We start from the raw sequence: 14,113 nt of genomic DNA, 5'->3' as shown, positions 1-14,113 counted from the left end.
CCCCATTCAGAAGAGTCCACCTCATTTTCTGTCCATGTAATCATTGGATTTTGAAAAATTTGTCTTGTTGTGAAAGCAAGGGTTGGTGAGAAAGCTTCATTGGAGATAGTTTTCCCCCAAGATAACTCTTTCGGGACTAATTTCCCTTCCAAGGGATAGATTTCTCTCACTTCCTGTTGTCTCACCCTTGTTCTCATCTATGTGTCATTTGTAAGTTGGCAGCCTATAACTTGGAAGTTTCTTACATATGAACATGGATATTTGGGATGTTGTGCAGTGATACATAAATGGAGTCCCAGAAGTGCAACCTAAACCCAGTTGTTATTCCCGACTAGAGTAGAGCCATTGAGACACATGGGATTGTTTATATATTGACTCACCATCCAACAGTTGAATTGAATGGACTGATCAAGTTGGGACTAATTATAAGATTTCAGTCACTGAGTTGCACACTGTCATGATTACCTTCAGTGTACCACTCACTTCTTTGGGATCAGTGGTGTCACAAGGGTTAGTGTGATAAATTATGGTGTGACCCCATGTACCATGTACATATACATGGTACCCTGTATCAAAACATACCACAATATTGTAGCAAAAATATTAGAAAATTTGACAAAATCAGAAACTATTAAAAACCAGGCCTGTGTTCACACTGATACCAAAAAAAAAAGCATTTTTTAAATCATGGTTTTTCACTTTCAATTGGATCCTGTCCCCCAAACCCGGAGAATGTGAAGGGCTGACTGTACATGTAGTAGTACTTTAGTATTTTTACAACTTTTATGTGTTTTTATTATTCTGTAACCAGCCTTGAGCCACGAGGAGAGGTGGGTAAGAAATGAAATTATTATTAATTATTATGATTATTATTACTTCCATTTTAAAACCAACCAAATTGACCCACCATCACTATACCTTGTACTTCCCCAGTTTAACTATATCAGTGGTTCTCAACCTTTGATCCTCCAGGTGTTTTAAACGTCAGCTTCCACATTTCCTAACAGCTGGTAAGCTGGCTGGGATTTTTGAGAGTTGAGTCCAAAACACCTAGAGGACCAAAGGTTGGGAACGACTGAACTATATGCTTTGTTAAGAAATACTTCTATTTGTCCTGAATCTCCAGCCCCAAGTATTCTAACAGGATTCTTGTATTACAAGAAAAGAAGAATAACGTTTCCCTATCTACTTTCTTCATACCATGTTTGGTGGAAAAAAGCCCATCTCACACATTTAAGATTACAGTACATTTCCTGTAATCTTAACTATAGTTTGTCCAGGTGTAGATAACATACTAAATTGTAATTAATCTGAGATAAAAGTGCAACCTTTCCAAATTCCTCCCTGCAGCTTGTTCTGTTTTTCTTCATGTGAGATGAAACTATATTCTTTCTTTTTTTAAAAAAAAAAACAACACACATTTTGTTGTTGTTATTTCAAAAGCCTACACCTAAAAGTTGGTCTGTTTGTACTTACGTTGCTTCAAGGTTTTTCAATTAGGAGATGTTAGTATATGTTCATGCACAGCGTGAAAGTCACCTGGAAGCACATCCTGCTGATTTCAAAGGAACTTGCATAAAGGGAATATTCACACACAGCAAATGCGTAGGCAGGTCCCATAAGGTGAATGGGATTCTAGTTTCTATTTTAAGAAACCCTTTATGCATTCTGTTAAATGTAAGATTGGGGCATCAATAGGATTATGATCTGTGGATCAAAGACTTCATCTTGATTTGTTGGCATATTCTTCTGGTTCAGATGCAGTGTAAATCAAATGGAAAAGTGACAATAAACCTGCATAATGGCAAAATTATACCCACTTTGAGTCTCATTTAGCCACTTAGAAATAGAATATAATAATAATAATTCCTATTATTATTATTAGTCTTATTATTATGCTTACCAGCATATCAGAATGTATAGAAAGTGATTCCATATCACAACAGGATGTTATTTTAGGCCAAAAAACTGCCCTTCAGGGGCTTGAGGCTCTATAAACCAGGGCTTCTTAAACTTCTACTCAAGACCCCTTTTGGCCCAATAAATTTTTAACATGACACAAGACATATATAGGTATATAAAATAAGTTTAAAAATAACACTTTTGCTGATAACAAATCATCATTTGTGAGACTTGCGAAACAGGTGATTTTCTTTTTTCAATGTGCCATGCTTCTTGAAAGCATGGCACATTGAAGATGGGGACAGCTTGTTTTCTGGAACTCCAGAGACTAGGACATAAAACAACAGATTCATACTCCAGGAAAAGAGATTTCACCTAAACATTAGAAAGAACCTCCTGACAGTAAGAGCTTTTGAACAGTGGACTATACAGCCTCTGAATGTGGTGGCCTCCTTCTCTGGGAGGTTTAAGCAGTCCATCAGTCAGGAGTGCTTTGACCGTGTCTTCCTTCACGGCAGAATGGGTTGGACTGGGGGTCTCTTCCAATTCTGGGATTTATGACTCCTTTAACTAAGTTCAAACTAGAACCTGGAGCAGATTCAGATATGGGAATCAGCAGCTGCCCAACAAAGAGTTTGGACAGCGCCAGGTTTTGTAAACCCTGAAATGCTTTACATAAATGCTGTTAAGTAACAAATAGTGCTGAATGCTGATGCGTTGCTTTTGTGTGTACATCATCTTGAGAAACAATAGCTCAACGTGCAGCTAAAAACAAGAGTCTTCGGAGAGTGCTTTGGAAGCGCTGTGTGAAACAGTAAAGTGCATAATTCCACTTGAATTAATAATGCCTGGGACTGGGCTGCTTCACTCAAGGGAAGAAAGGAGAGACTCCTGGGGTCTTGGGGGGAGGATGGATCTCAAGCACAAAACTCTCCAGGGAGTCAAGCTAAGTAAATAGCTTCTGAACAGCAGCCCCGCACATTACCCCAGAGCTGGCAGCCAGGAGCAGATTGAGATCAGAGGGCTTCGGTAATGTATAATAGATCTTTGTTGTTGTTGTTGTTGTTGTTGTTGTTGTTTTTGGTTGATGCATAAGAAACCTATTGTTATTCTTATTCTTATTATAACATCCCAAAATTCCAGAATATGAAATACAATTGGGCTCTTAGTATCTTCTGGAGTTTAGTTACACAGGTGGATTTCATAACCTATGGGCCCCATTATATGCAATGGTGTAGTGAAATGGCAAGATCAAGGTTTGCTTTTTTTTTAATTGTTAAAAAACATATTTTCAAGCTATGGATGGTTGAATCCAGAATACAGAATCTGTGGATATGGAGAGCTGGCTGTATTCCCAAATCCAAAGCTTGGTATCCAACTACAGTAGAGTCTCACTTATCCAAGCTAAACGGGCCGGCAGAAGCTTGGATAAGCGAATATCTTGGATAATAAGGAGGGATTAAGGAAAAGCCTATTAAACATCAAATTAGGTTATGATTTTACAAATTAAGCACCAAAATATCATGTTATACAACAAATTTGACAGAAAAGGTAGTTCAATACGCAGTAATGTTATGTTGTAATTACTGTATTTACGAATTTAGCACCAAAATATCATGATATATTGAAAACATTGACTACAAAATGGCTTGGATAATTCAGAAGCTTGGATAAGCGAGGCTTGGATAAGTGAGACTCTACTGTACTTTATCATTTTGGTCACCATTCTCTAGACACATTCAGGTCTATTGATATCCTTCTCAAACTGCAGTATCTAGAACTGGACACAGTAATTAATACACATTGAATATTCCTAATCCAGAAATTCTACAATATCTCCAAATTGCTCACATGAGTGGCTGAGTTAGCGGCACCTTTGCTTTTTGATGTTTCAGTGTACACAAACTGTGTTTCATGCACAAAATGTGTATGTGTATCTGGGTGCATATGGACCAAAAATAAATTTCATGTTTAATGTGAGTCTTATTTTCCAAAAAAAAGGTCATTATATGCAAATATTGGTATTTCAAAATCCAAAACACTTCAGGTTCCAAGCAGTTTGAACAAGAGATGCTCAGCTTATGTTGTTGTTGTTGTTGTCGTCATCATGGTGTTGTTGCTGGTATTGTTTAGGATATCTATAAAAGCTATATTTTGATAGATATAGAACAGTGGTTTTCAAAGTGAGTGTTAGAAGAGTGCATATGGTGATAGGGGGCCATACAGTGTGGCTGGTTAAAATTTGTGTGGTTTTGTGTCTTGTCATGACTTACTTCATGAGGTGAGTGTTAAAAATACTGGACTAGATGAATTAGTGGCAGGAGTCATTATATATAAGCTGTCATTCTGGTAACATTGCTTGTCAATATATGGTGGCTTATGGGTTTTCTTAGAGGACCATGAGAGAACACTTCTTTAGGCATCGCTAACTTCTCCATTGCAATTCTATTATGCTTTAGTAGGAAGTCCAAAACATTGTTCATTTCAGATATGAAAGTAGGGTTCCAGATTATACATGAAAATAATATTACACAAAGGGTTCCCGGAACAGAGTACATGAGGCTACAGTAATACTATAGATAATTCATCCTTCCCAAACATTTTCCAAGAGTCTGGATAGATACCTGTTAGGAGAGTTTGACTGTGTCTTCTTGGACGGTAGAATGGGGTTGGACTGGATGGCTCTTGGGGTCTCTTCCAACTATATAGATACAGAGACTAAAGCCAAGATGATGAAAATACCATGTAAAGCTAACATCCTTTATTATGGTTAAACACGAGAAGCTATAACAGCATTTAAGAAAGAAATAGTTGAACACACAAAGAAGCAGCAGGAATTAAAAGAAATGAAATGTGAAATGCTTGGGATTTGTAGCTTGAATTTTCCATTAAAGAGCTCCAGTCCCAGTTCTGTTCCTCTCCAAAAAAATAAATAAAAATGATAGTACTTATCAAGGTCAGCCAATGAAGAGTAAAGCTTGGAACGCTCACCGTCTCTTGTTGTTTTAGCTATCAGGACTATCTGTGAATTTATTTAATTTCTTTTACAACGCTGTTTGACTTATTAGCTACAACCCCATCTTGTGGCAATGGATGCTGTTGGTGCATTATGAATCTGCCAAGAGATACTTCTTTGTCTTTTCTTAACCTGTTTCATTTCATCAATTGGCCCAAAGTATTAAAACAGTTGCACAATCAGAACTATAACCTAGAACAGGTGTAGAACTCCAACTCCCATCATCCCATACCATTTTCTGTGTGTTTCCCTGCAGTTTTCTGTCCACAAGCCCCTTACCCAGTTTCATTTTTTAATCATACAGTAGGGCTAGAGAATGTATATCTTACCAGAGGTGGTGGAACTGCAACTCCCATCAGTTCCAACTAGCATAGACAGTGGTGTGAGATAATGGGACTTCTGCAGTATCTAAAAAGCCATACTTCTCCTTACCCAGACTGGTTTAAATTTCATCTTGCAAGATAGTTTTTTTCTTTCCCTTTTGGTAATGACTCAGGCCCCATCTACATTGTCATATAATGCAGTTTCATTGTGTTGTTTAACTATATTGAACTGCATTATATGGCCATATAGATTGGCCCTCAGTTCACTTTTTCAATTGTGATAGTGTCCTACCATGCAAGGTTGTATTTTAAGAATTATTCGAAAAGGGAACAGCTATTGCTCTATTGTAGGATGTGTGAATTAATAAAATCCACAAATAATCAAGGGTGCATCTACACTGTAGATTTAATGTGGCTTGATCTCACTTTAACTGCCATGGCTCGATGCTATGAAATCATGAGACTTGTAGTTGTGCAAGAACTTTAGCCTTCTCTGCCCAAAAAATGCTAGTGCCTTACCAAACTACAAACCCCGTGATTCCATGGCATTGAGCCGCAGTACTTAAAGTGGCTCCTGCCAACCTAGCAGTTCGAAAACATGCAAATGTGAGTAGATTAATAGGTACCGCTCCGGCGGGAAGGTAATGGCGCTCCATGCAGTCATGCCGGCCACATGACCTTGGAGGTGTCTACAGACAACACTGGCTCTTCGGCTTAGAAATGGAGATGAGCACCAACACCCAGAGTTGGACATGACTGGACTTAACGTCAGGGGAAACCTTTACCTTTACCTAGTTAAAGTGGTGTCAAACTGCATTAATTATACAGTGTAGATGCACCCCAGATTGGCAGTGGTTAAACTGACAAATAGGGAAGGTTAACTGTCTAGTCTTTGCTATTTACTAGTAATTATTTACTAAATAAATAGCTAATGAACATTAAGTAAAGGATAACCCTTTACTGTTTTCAGTGCATTTGTTGCAATAGACTGCTTTTCTTCCATCCCTGCATTAAGAAAGAAGAAATGCAGATGGTGCAAAGCACTTTGAGAGAAAGGACTGTTTTCTGTACTACTTGCAATTTTCTAATTTTTTCATTGAGGTGGTGGATGATGTGCAAGATTTATAACACACATACACACACAACCTGGGCTCGCAGAAGAGAGAGAATTCCAGTGACTTCCCTTCATTTATCACTTCCAGGTGCTTGGGGCTAGCTGCCTTTCAACCTTCCCTCTCTTCACACATTCCCTCTGAAGGCTTTTTAGAACAAGGTGTCAAAGAGGTTTGTGTATAGTTGTCAACAGTTTGTCGTTTTGGTCCCACTTTGAGTGAGAATCGGTTAGTCTTGGGAAACGGAAGACTGAGAAAGAGTGAAAAGGAAGCAAGGGAAGAAAATACGCAAAGGATCCCAGAGGACAGGGTCAAAATCCAAAACAACCTTAACAGGTTAGAGAGTTGGGCCAAAACTATGTCACCTGGCAGATATAAGATGAGTGACACCTGGCTTAAGTAGTAAAGGATTTGGGAATTTTAGTAGATCCAAGCTGAACATGAACCAACAGTGTGATGTGGCAAATAGAAAAGCCAATGTGATTCTAGGCTGCATCAGTAAGAGTCTCATGTCTAGATCGAGGAAGTAGTAGTCTCACTCTATGCTGCTGTATGGCCATCTATTAGGAGTGCTTGGATTGGCAGTAGGGGATTAGACTGAATGATTTATGAAGTCTTCCGACTCTATTATTCTTTTAACTTTGCCTTTTCCCAATAGAGCAAGGTCTACTTGATATGCCAGTGGTTGCCACTCTGCCTTGCTCAAGACTAGTCCTTTCTAACCTGTTACCCTCTGGCTGGGTTGGACTGCAGCTCCCAACATCCCTGACCACCATACAATTTCTATGACTTCTCTTCCACCTGCTTTGCTTTACATCTGCTTGTATAAACAATCTTTCTTTGCTTTTATTTATCTTCTTCACCAAAATATTTTAGGAAGACTGTAACAATTGGAATAGATCACAATTTAGGATAGTTTATATACTTTAGCTCTGTCCCAGCAGAGCAGCAATTGTATATTTTATAGGTCCAGGAGGAGAAAAATAGCTCTTGGAAAAGTTACTTTTTTGGTAGTCTTCCATTTGTTTCTCTTCTTGATATTTGAACTGTTTCCACAATTACAACATATTTGATTCTACTTTCAGAGCTATCTTTTGCATGTTTTAAATTGTATCGTTTTTATAGCCGTGAGCTGCCTTGAATCTCAGTCCTGGGGGGGGGGGGGGGAATGGACAATGATAATGATATCATTTCAGTATTTGACTGTTGATACATCTATACTGTAAAATAAACGCAGTCCAACACCACTTTTACTGCCATGGTTAAATGCTAAGGAACTGTGGGAGTTGATGTTTGGTGAGACATAACCACTTTTTGGAAGAGAAAGCTAAAGATTTTGTAAAATTGCAACTCCCAGTTCCATAGTATTGAGCCCTAGGAGTTAAAGTGATGCCAAACTGCATTATTTCTACAGTGCAGATAGACCCTGTGTTTAACGGAGCCTTACAAAACCTTGCCGAGGCTATACGAAGGCCAGGAACTGGGTTGCTGTGAGTTTTCTGGGCTATATGGCATGTTCCAGAAGCATTCTCTCCTGACATTTCACCCACATCTGTGGCAGGTATCCTCAGAGGTTGTTAGATCTGTAGGAAACTAGACAAGTGGGGTATATGTCTGTAGAATGACGTCCAGGATGGGAGAAAGAACTGTTTGAGGCAAGTGTGAATGTTGCAATTGGCCAACTTGATAAGTACTGAATGGTTTTGCAGCTTCAAAGCCTGGACGTTTCCTGCCTGGGGGAATCCTTTGTTGGGAGGTGTTAGCTGGCCCTGATTCCTGTCTGGAATTCCCCTGTCTTCTGAGTGTTGTTCTTTATTTACTGCCCTGATTTTAGAGGTTTTTTAAAAAATCTCGGTAGAGTATTTGACTGTTGATGCATCTACACTGTAAAATAAATGCAGTTCAACAACACTTTTAATAATAATAATAATAATAATAATAATAATAATAATATCTTTATTCATACCCTGCTACCATCAGGACGGCTTACAATGTTACAAAAGAACAACACACATACATTAACGCAATATGCACAGATTAAAATACAATATAATAAAAACAAAAGTTAAAAGTTAATACAACAGCAATAGTATCAAACAACCACCAATACAATTCAGTCAAATTCATAGGTGGGGGGGGGGGACTGTAGCAGCAATATAAATATAAAAATAGAATCATTAGAATAAAATATCCAATTAAGAGGGACCTAGTAGAATTCAGAATAGCGTTATAGAGAGGCTGGTCATCCCATGGCTGTCTCTCCAAAAGCGAACCTAAACATCCAAGTTTTCAGTTGTTTCTTAAAGTTGTTTTACTGCCATGGTTCGATGCTAAGGAATTTTGGGATTTGTACTTTGGTGAGGCACAAGCACTCTTTGGCAGAGAAGGCTAAATATTTTGCAAAGCTGCAACTCCCAATTCCATAGCATTGAGCCCTATGAGTTAAAGTGACATCAAACTGCATTATTTCTACAGTGTAAATGCACCCTGTGTTTGACAGATCCTTACGAAACCTTGCTGAAGCTGGCTTTGTAGGGGTCTGTCAAACACAGGTCTTTCCTCATTGACGTAGCACCTTTAACCCTTCTTTGCCTTTTCAATGCTGTCATCCTTTGTCCATCCGTGGTAATAACACCAGCAGAGCAGCATCAGCCAGTTGCATTTGGATGTGCTAGTTGTACTTAGAAGTGATACATAGGGCCCTAGGGTGAGATCAGATCTCTCCCTTAAACCAATTCAAGTTTTAAAGTCAGACTTTGGTCTGAAGGGGGAGAGGAGCCAGGATTACAAAGCAGAGGGGGATCTTTTTTGCATGGAAGCGGTAGGTTTCATTCATCCTCTCCCTTTGAGGCCTCTCTCTCTCTCTCTCTGCAAGCTGCGATCAGAAAGGCGCTGAGAAACAAAAGGGGCCGGTGCCAATTTTTACAACATCCAAGTCAAGCTCGACATAAACCAGGGAAGGGAGCCTTCAGGGGGGAGGAACCTCTGCCTGTCATGACATGGTCCAGCGGCCAAAACCAAGAAAGGGAGGAAACCACTGAGGTGAGCTGAGCTTTCAGCTCTCTGAACCTTAGCAAATCATTTTTTTCTGAAAGAGAGAGAGAGGGAACCAAGGAGACAAATAAAACCTTGGTGGGTTAAGGTCAAGATTTGTGGGGGGTGCACTAGCCACATTGCACATCTCTTAAGGCTCTTATATTCTGCATTGATGCAAAGTTGTAACTTTTGCACAACATGTTAGAAAGCACATTATAAAGTTTTATCTTTGTTGTTGTTTTGTTTTGTTTTTTTGCAAAGTCTGACACAAATTCCTCCCAATGGTTTGTGTGTGATGAGTTTATTGGAATGATGCTATGTTCCAAACCCAATTAGCTATTCCTAATGGAGGGATGTTGAATTTTATGTGTTGTCGAAGGCTTTCATGGCCAGAATCACAGGGTTGTTGTGTGTTTTCCGGGCTGTATGCTCATGTTCCAAAAGTATTCTCTTCTGACGTTTCGCACACATCTATAGCAGGCATCCTCAGAGGTTGTGAAGGTTTTCCTAATACAGTAGAGTCTCACTTATCCAACATAAACAGGCCGTCAGAACGTTGGATAAGCAAATATGTTGTATAATAACAGAGATTAAGGAGAAGCCTAAGTAATGGTAAAGGTTTCCCCTGACGTTAAGTCCAGTCGTGACCGACTCTGGAGGTTGGTGCTCATCTCCATTTCTAGGCCGAAGAGCCGGTGTTGTCCATAGACATCTCCAGGTCATGTGGCCAGCATGACTGCATGGGGTGCCGTTACCTTCCCGCCGAAGCAGTACCTATTGATCTACTCACCTTTGCATGTTTTCGAACTGCTAGGTTGGCAGTAGCTGGGGCTAACAGTGGGCGCTCATTCTGCTCCCGGGATTTGAACCTGGGACCTTTTGGAGAAGCCTATTAAACATCAAATTAGGTTATGATTTTACAAATTAAGCACCAAAACATCAAGTTATACAACAAATTTGACAGAAAAAGTAGTTCAATATGCAGTAATGTTATGTAGTAATTACTGTATTTACGAATTTAGCATCAAAATATCACAATGTATTGAAAACATTGACTACAAAAATGTGTTGGATAATCCAGAATGTAGGATAAGTGAATGTTGGATAAGTGAGACTCAACTGTAGTTGGTGACCATTCTTTTCTCTTGTAATTTGAATCTAAAGCAGGAGAGTATTAACGTGCTCCGTCTTCCAAATGATAATCATTTAGATATTTGAAGTTGAATTTTATTTGGCAATGTTTTTTGGAGTTTAGGAGATGGCATTGCCAAACTTCATTGTAATCCTCAAGTTTGGCAATTTTGGCAAGAACGTACATCTTTAAGGCTATATACCAATCATCCATCCTTTTGTTGCCTCTATTTTGGTGTGTAATGTTTTTGTGGGTTTCCTTGCCATAGCATCTCTTTGTTGCTGTTTGTCCTCAAGTTATTTCAGAGTTAAGGCAACGTTAGGGTGAAAGCATCGCAGGATTTTCTTGCCAAGAAGGAGGGTTGCATTTGCCTCGTGCTGTGGAATCATGGAAGTTGTCATTTTGCAAAGTCTTTATCCTTCTCTGCCATAGATTACTGGTGCCTCTCCAAGCTACAAATCCCAGAATTCCATAGCATTAATTGTGGCAGTTAAAGTGACATCGAACTACATTAATTCTACAGTACAGTATTCCCTCACTTATCGCTGGGGTTACGTTCCAGGACCACCCGCAATAAGTGAAAATCCACGAAGTAGGGACACTATATTTGTTTTAATATTTATACATTATTTTAGTAGTTATATACTATTTTAAGTCTTTATCAACCAATCGTGTGATGATAAATCACCTCCTTCTCCTCTCATTGCCACTTGGGCTTCTTTTCTCTCCCTTTGGCTTCTCCTTCCTCCCTTCTTTAGGCTGTAAAACATAATTTTTTATAATTTACTAGCTTTGCCCGGCCACGTGTTGCTGTGGCTTATGGGAATCCTTTGTTGGCCAGGTGGAATAGCAGTGAATAGCCTTGCAGTCTCAAAGCCTGGCCGTTTTCTGGAGTAACTGGAGCTTTTTGTTGTATGAACGTAGAGGCATGGGTGAGGGGTTGTGCTGCCAAGTTTAGTGTTTCTGGGATGTGTAGTTTTGTTGTTTTGTCCTAGGCTAAAATTTCATTACCCTTTTATATATATAGATAATAGTCTATTAGAGCTTATTGAAAAACCGCGAAACAGCGAATCCGCGATATGTGAACCGCGGAGTAGTGGGGGAACACTTTATAGATGCACCCTAGGTCACCTAGTGAGTTTCCATGGCTGAGCATAGATTCAAACAATGGGATTTATAGTTTGGTGAGGCACCAACACTCTGACAGAGAAGGTTAAGTAAAGGTAAAGATTTTCCCCTGGCGTTGATTCTAGCTGTGTCCGACTAGGGATTGGTGCTCATCTCCATTTCTAAGCTGAAGAGCCAGAGTTGTCCATAGACACCTCCAAGGTCATGTGGCCAGAATGACTGCACGGAGCGCCGTTACCTTCCTGCCAGAGCGGTACCTATTGATCTACTCACATTTGAATGCTTTCGAGATGCTAGGTTGGCAGAAGCTGGGGCTAAAAGTGGGAGCTCACCCTGCTCCCTGGATCTGAACTGCCGACCTTTCAGTCAGCAAGTTCAGCAGCTCAATGGTTTAATCTGTTACAGCACCGGAGACTCCAGAGAAGATTAAAGACCCTGTAAAACTACAACTCTTATTACTCCATAGCAGGCATGGGCAAACTTGGGCCCTCCAGGTGTTTTGGACTTCAACTCCCACAATTCCTAACAGCCATAGGCTGTTAGGAATTGTGGGAGTTGAAGTCCAAAACACCTGGAGGGCCAAAGTTTGCCCATACCTGTTCTATAGCATTGAACTGTGGCAGTTAATGTGGTGTCAATGTCAAACTACAGTATAGAAGCATCACAGTAAGAGGACCATATTTTGTCCTAGTGTCACTTTAAAACAGCACCTTCCTCCAATAGTTCAGGTGGATGCGTGTTACCTTTCTATTGATTCTTGTTCCTGGCCTGTTACGACTCAGTTTCATCATGCGATGGCTTGCTGGTGCAACCTCCAGGCTCTCCTTGGAGGGACTAGTGTTCATTTTGCTGAGAAATCTCGCCGAGGTACGATTAAACCTCTTTGGAAACAAGGAGGAAAAACCATTCTGTGCACAGTGAAAGAGATCAGTGTTTCAAGAGAAAAGAAAGGGACACTCAACCTTCTTTTAACCAGTTGCTGAAAAATTGCAGGATTTCCCAGAAGCGATTAACGTGGGCTTAATCCGGATTCCACCTGAATGTCTTCGGAAATTTCTTCCCGTGAGTTTAATGCCATTTATTCCAGGTTTGGGATTGGAGTCTCCAAACGCACATCTGACCAAGAAGGGATCCCTTCCGCATCTGCACAACGTTGTGTCTTGTTCTCTTTTATTTCCTTTCCGAAACAAATCTCATTTTTTGTGCATGCCTATGTCTTTGATGTCTCTTCTATGTACCCCTTTCCTTCCTTTGTGTCTCTTTTTTGGCATATTTGGTGGGTTTTGTGTGGGTTGTTTTATTTTTTTCTGTATGTGTATACAATTTTGTACGTCTGCCTTCTTTGGTGGTGCAATTTTGCGTTCGTATTTATTTAGTTTCTCCCTGTCTTGTGTTTTGTGTCTTGTGGTCCACAGGTCCTCCCCTGCCTTGTTCATCAGCCTCATCCACCCCAATTGAGCAGTCCCCCTCCCCGCCCCCTTCACCCCCTCCAGCCAATGAGAGCCAGAGGAGGTTGCTAGGCAACGGAGTGGCCCGGCCAACTCAGGACTCTGAGTCCGAGGAGGAAGAGTTTGTCCCCAATTCATTCTTAGTTAAAAGTGACTCTGGGAACCTCTCTCCCCCTTCTTCTAATGGTGAGTTTGCTTTATCTACCTATTGCTTTTTTAAAACTATCTCTTGGTGTTGAGTTTCCATAGAGATTGGACATTGCATTTCTGCTTTTAACGATGCAAACATGAAAGTTTTGTGTTGCAAGCTGACAATCTGACTGTATTCTCAAATCATGTATTCTGTTTTGAGGGACAAGGGGTTTGCAGTCGGCCGGATTTGTATTCCTTGCCAAATTGCATTGAAATGTTCTTTCAATTTGTCAATGTGTTGGGAAAAATGATACCTTGTTTGCATTTGATTCCTCATCTTTTTGGGAAAGGCTCTAAACCTGGGAACGCATGACTTTGCATTGTTATTTGATGGTTGGTTTTCATGGCTGTTATATTTTTAATGAAATCTTGCCTGTCTCTTACAGTTTTGTCTTTGGCTGGATCTACACTGTCAAATAATGCAGTTTGAACAGCATCATAAGAACAGTGTAAACCCATCTAAAAGGATACCTTGTTTGCATTTGATTCCTCATCTTTTTGGGAAAGGATCTAAAGCTGGGAATGCATGAGTTTGCATTGTTATTTGATGGTTGGTTTTCATGGCTGTTATATTTTTAAAGAAATCCTGCCTATCTGTGTTGTTGAAGGCTTTCATGGCCGGGATCACAGGGTGGTTGTATGTTTTCTGGGCTGAATGGCCATGTTCCAGAAGTATTCTCTCCTGATGTTTTGCCCACATCTATGTCAGGCATCTTCAGAGGTTGTGAGGTATGGAGAAACTAAGCAAGGAAGGTTTATATATACCTTGCTTAGTTTTCCAATATACTTCATAACCAATTTGGATGCCTGCCATAGATGTAGGT

The 14,113-nt window shown here is 40.0% G+C and overlaps 1 protein-coding gene across 16 annotated transcripts in view; it reads left to right on the top strand.

Annotated features, from left to right (window-relative positions):
- The window catches only part of tenm4 (teneurin transmembrane protein 4), a 1,874,213-nt gene that overhangs the window by 1,472,504 nt on the left and 387,596 nt on the right, over positions 1 to 14,113 (top strand). For 11 of the 16 annotated variants that reach the window (XM_062977060.1, XM_062977059.1, XM_062977067.1 and 8 more), the window contains one exon: positions 13,065 to 13,283. The exons of the other annotated variants lie outside the window; for them this stretch is intronic. In XM_062977060.1, coding sequence (XP_062833130.1) covers positions 13,065 to 13,283 — 219 coding nt within the window. The remainder of the gene's footprint in view (positions 1 to 13,064; positions 13,284 to 14,113) is intronic. 16 annotated transcript variants of the gene reach the window in all.

Source organism: Anolis carolinensis, chromosome 3 (assembly GCF_035594765.1).
Source record: "Anolis carolinensis isolate JA03-04 chromosome 3, rAnoCar3.1.pri, whole genome shotgun sequence".
NCBI lineage: Eukaryota > Metazoa > Chordata > Lepidosauria > Squamata > Dactyloidae > Anolis > Anolis carolinensis.
Note: the sequence above shows the minus strand (reverse complement) of the source record. Positions and strands in the feature narration are given on the sequence as shown.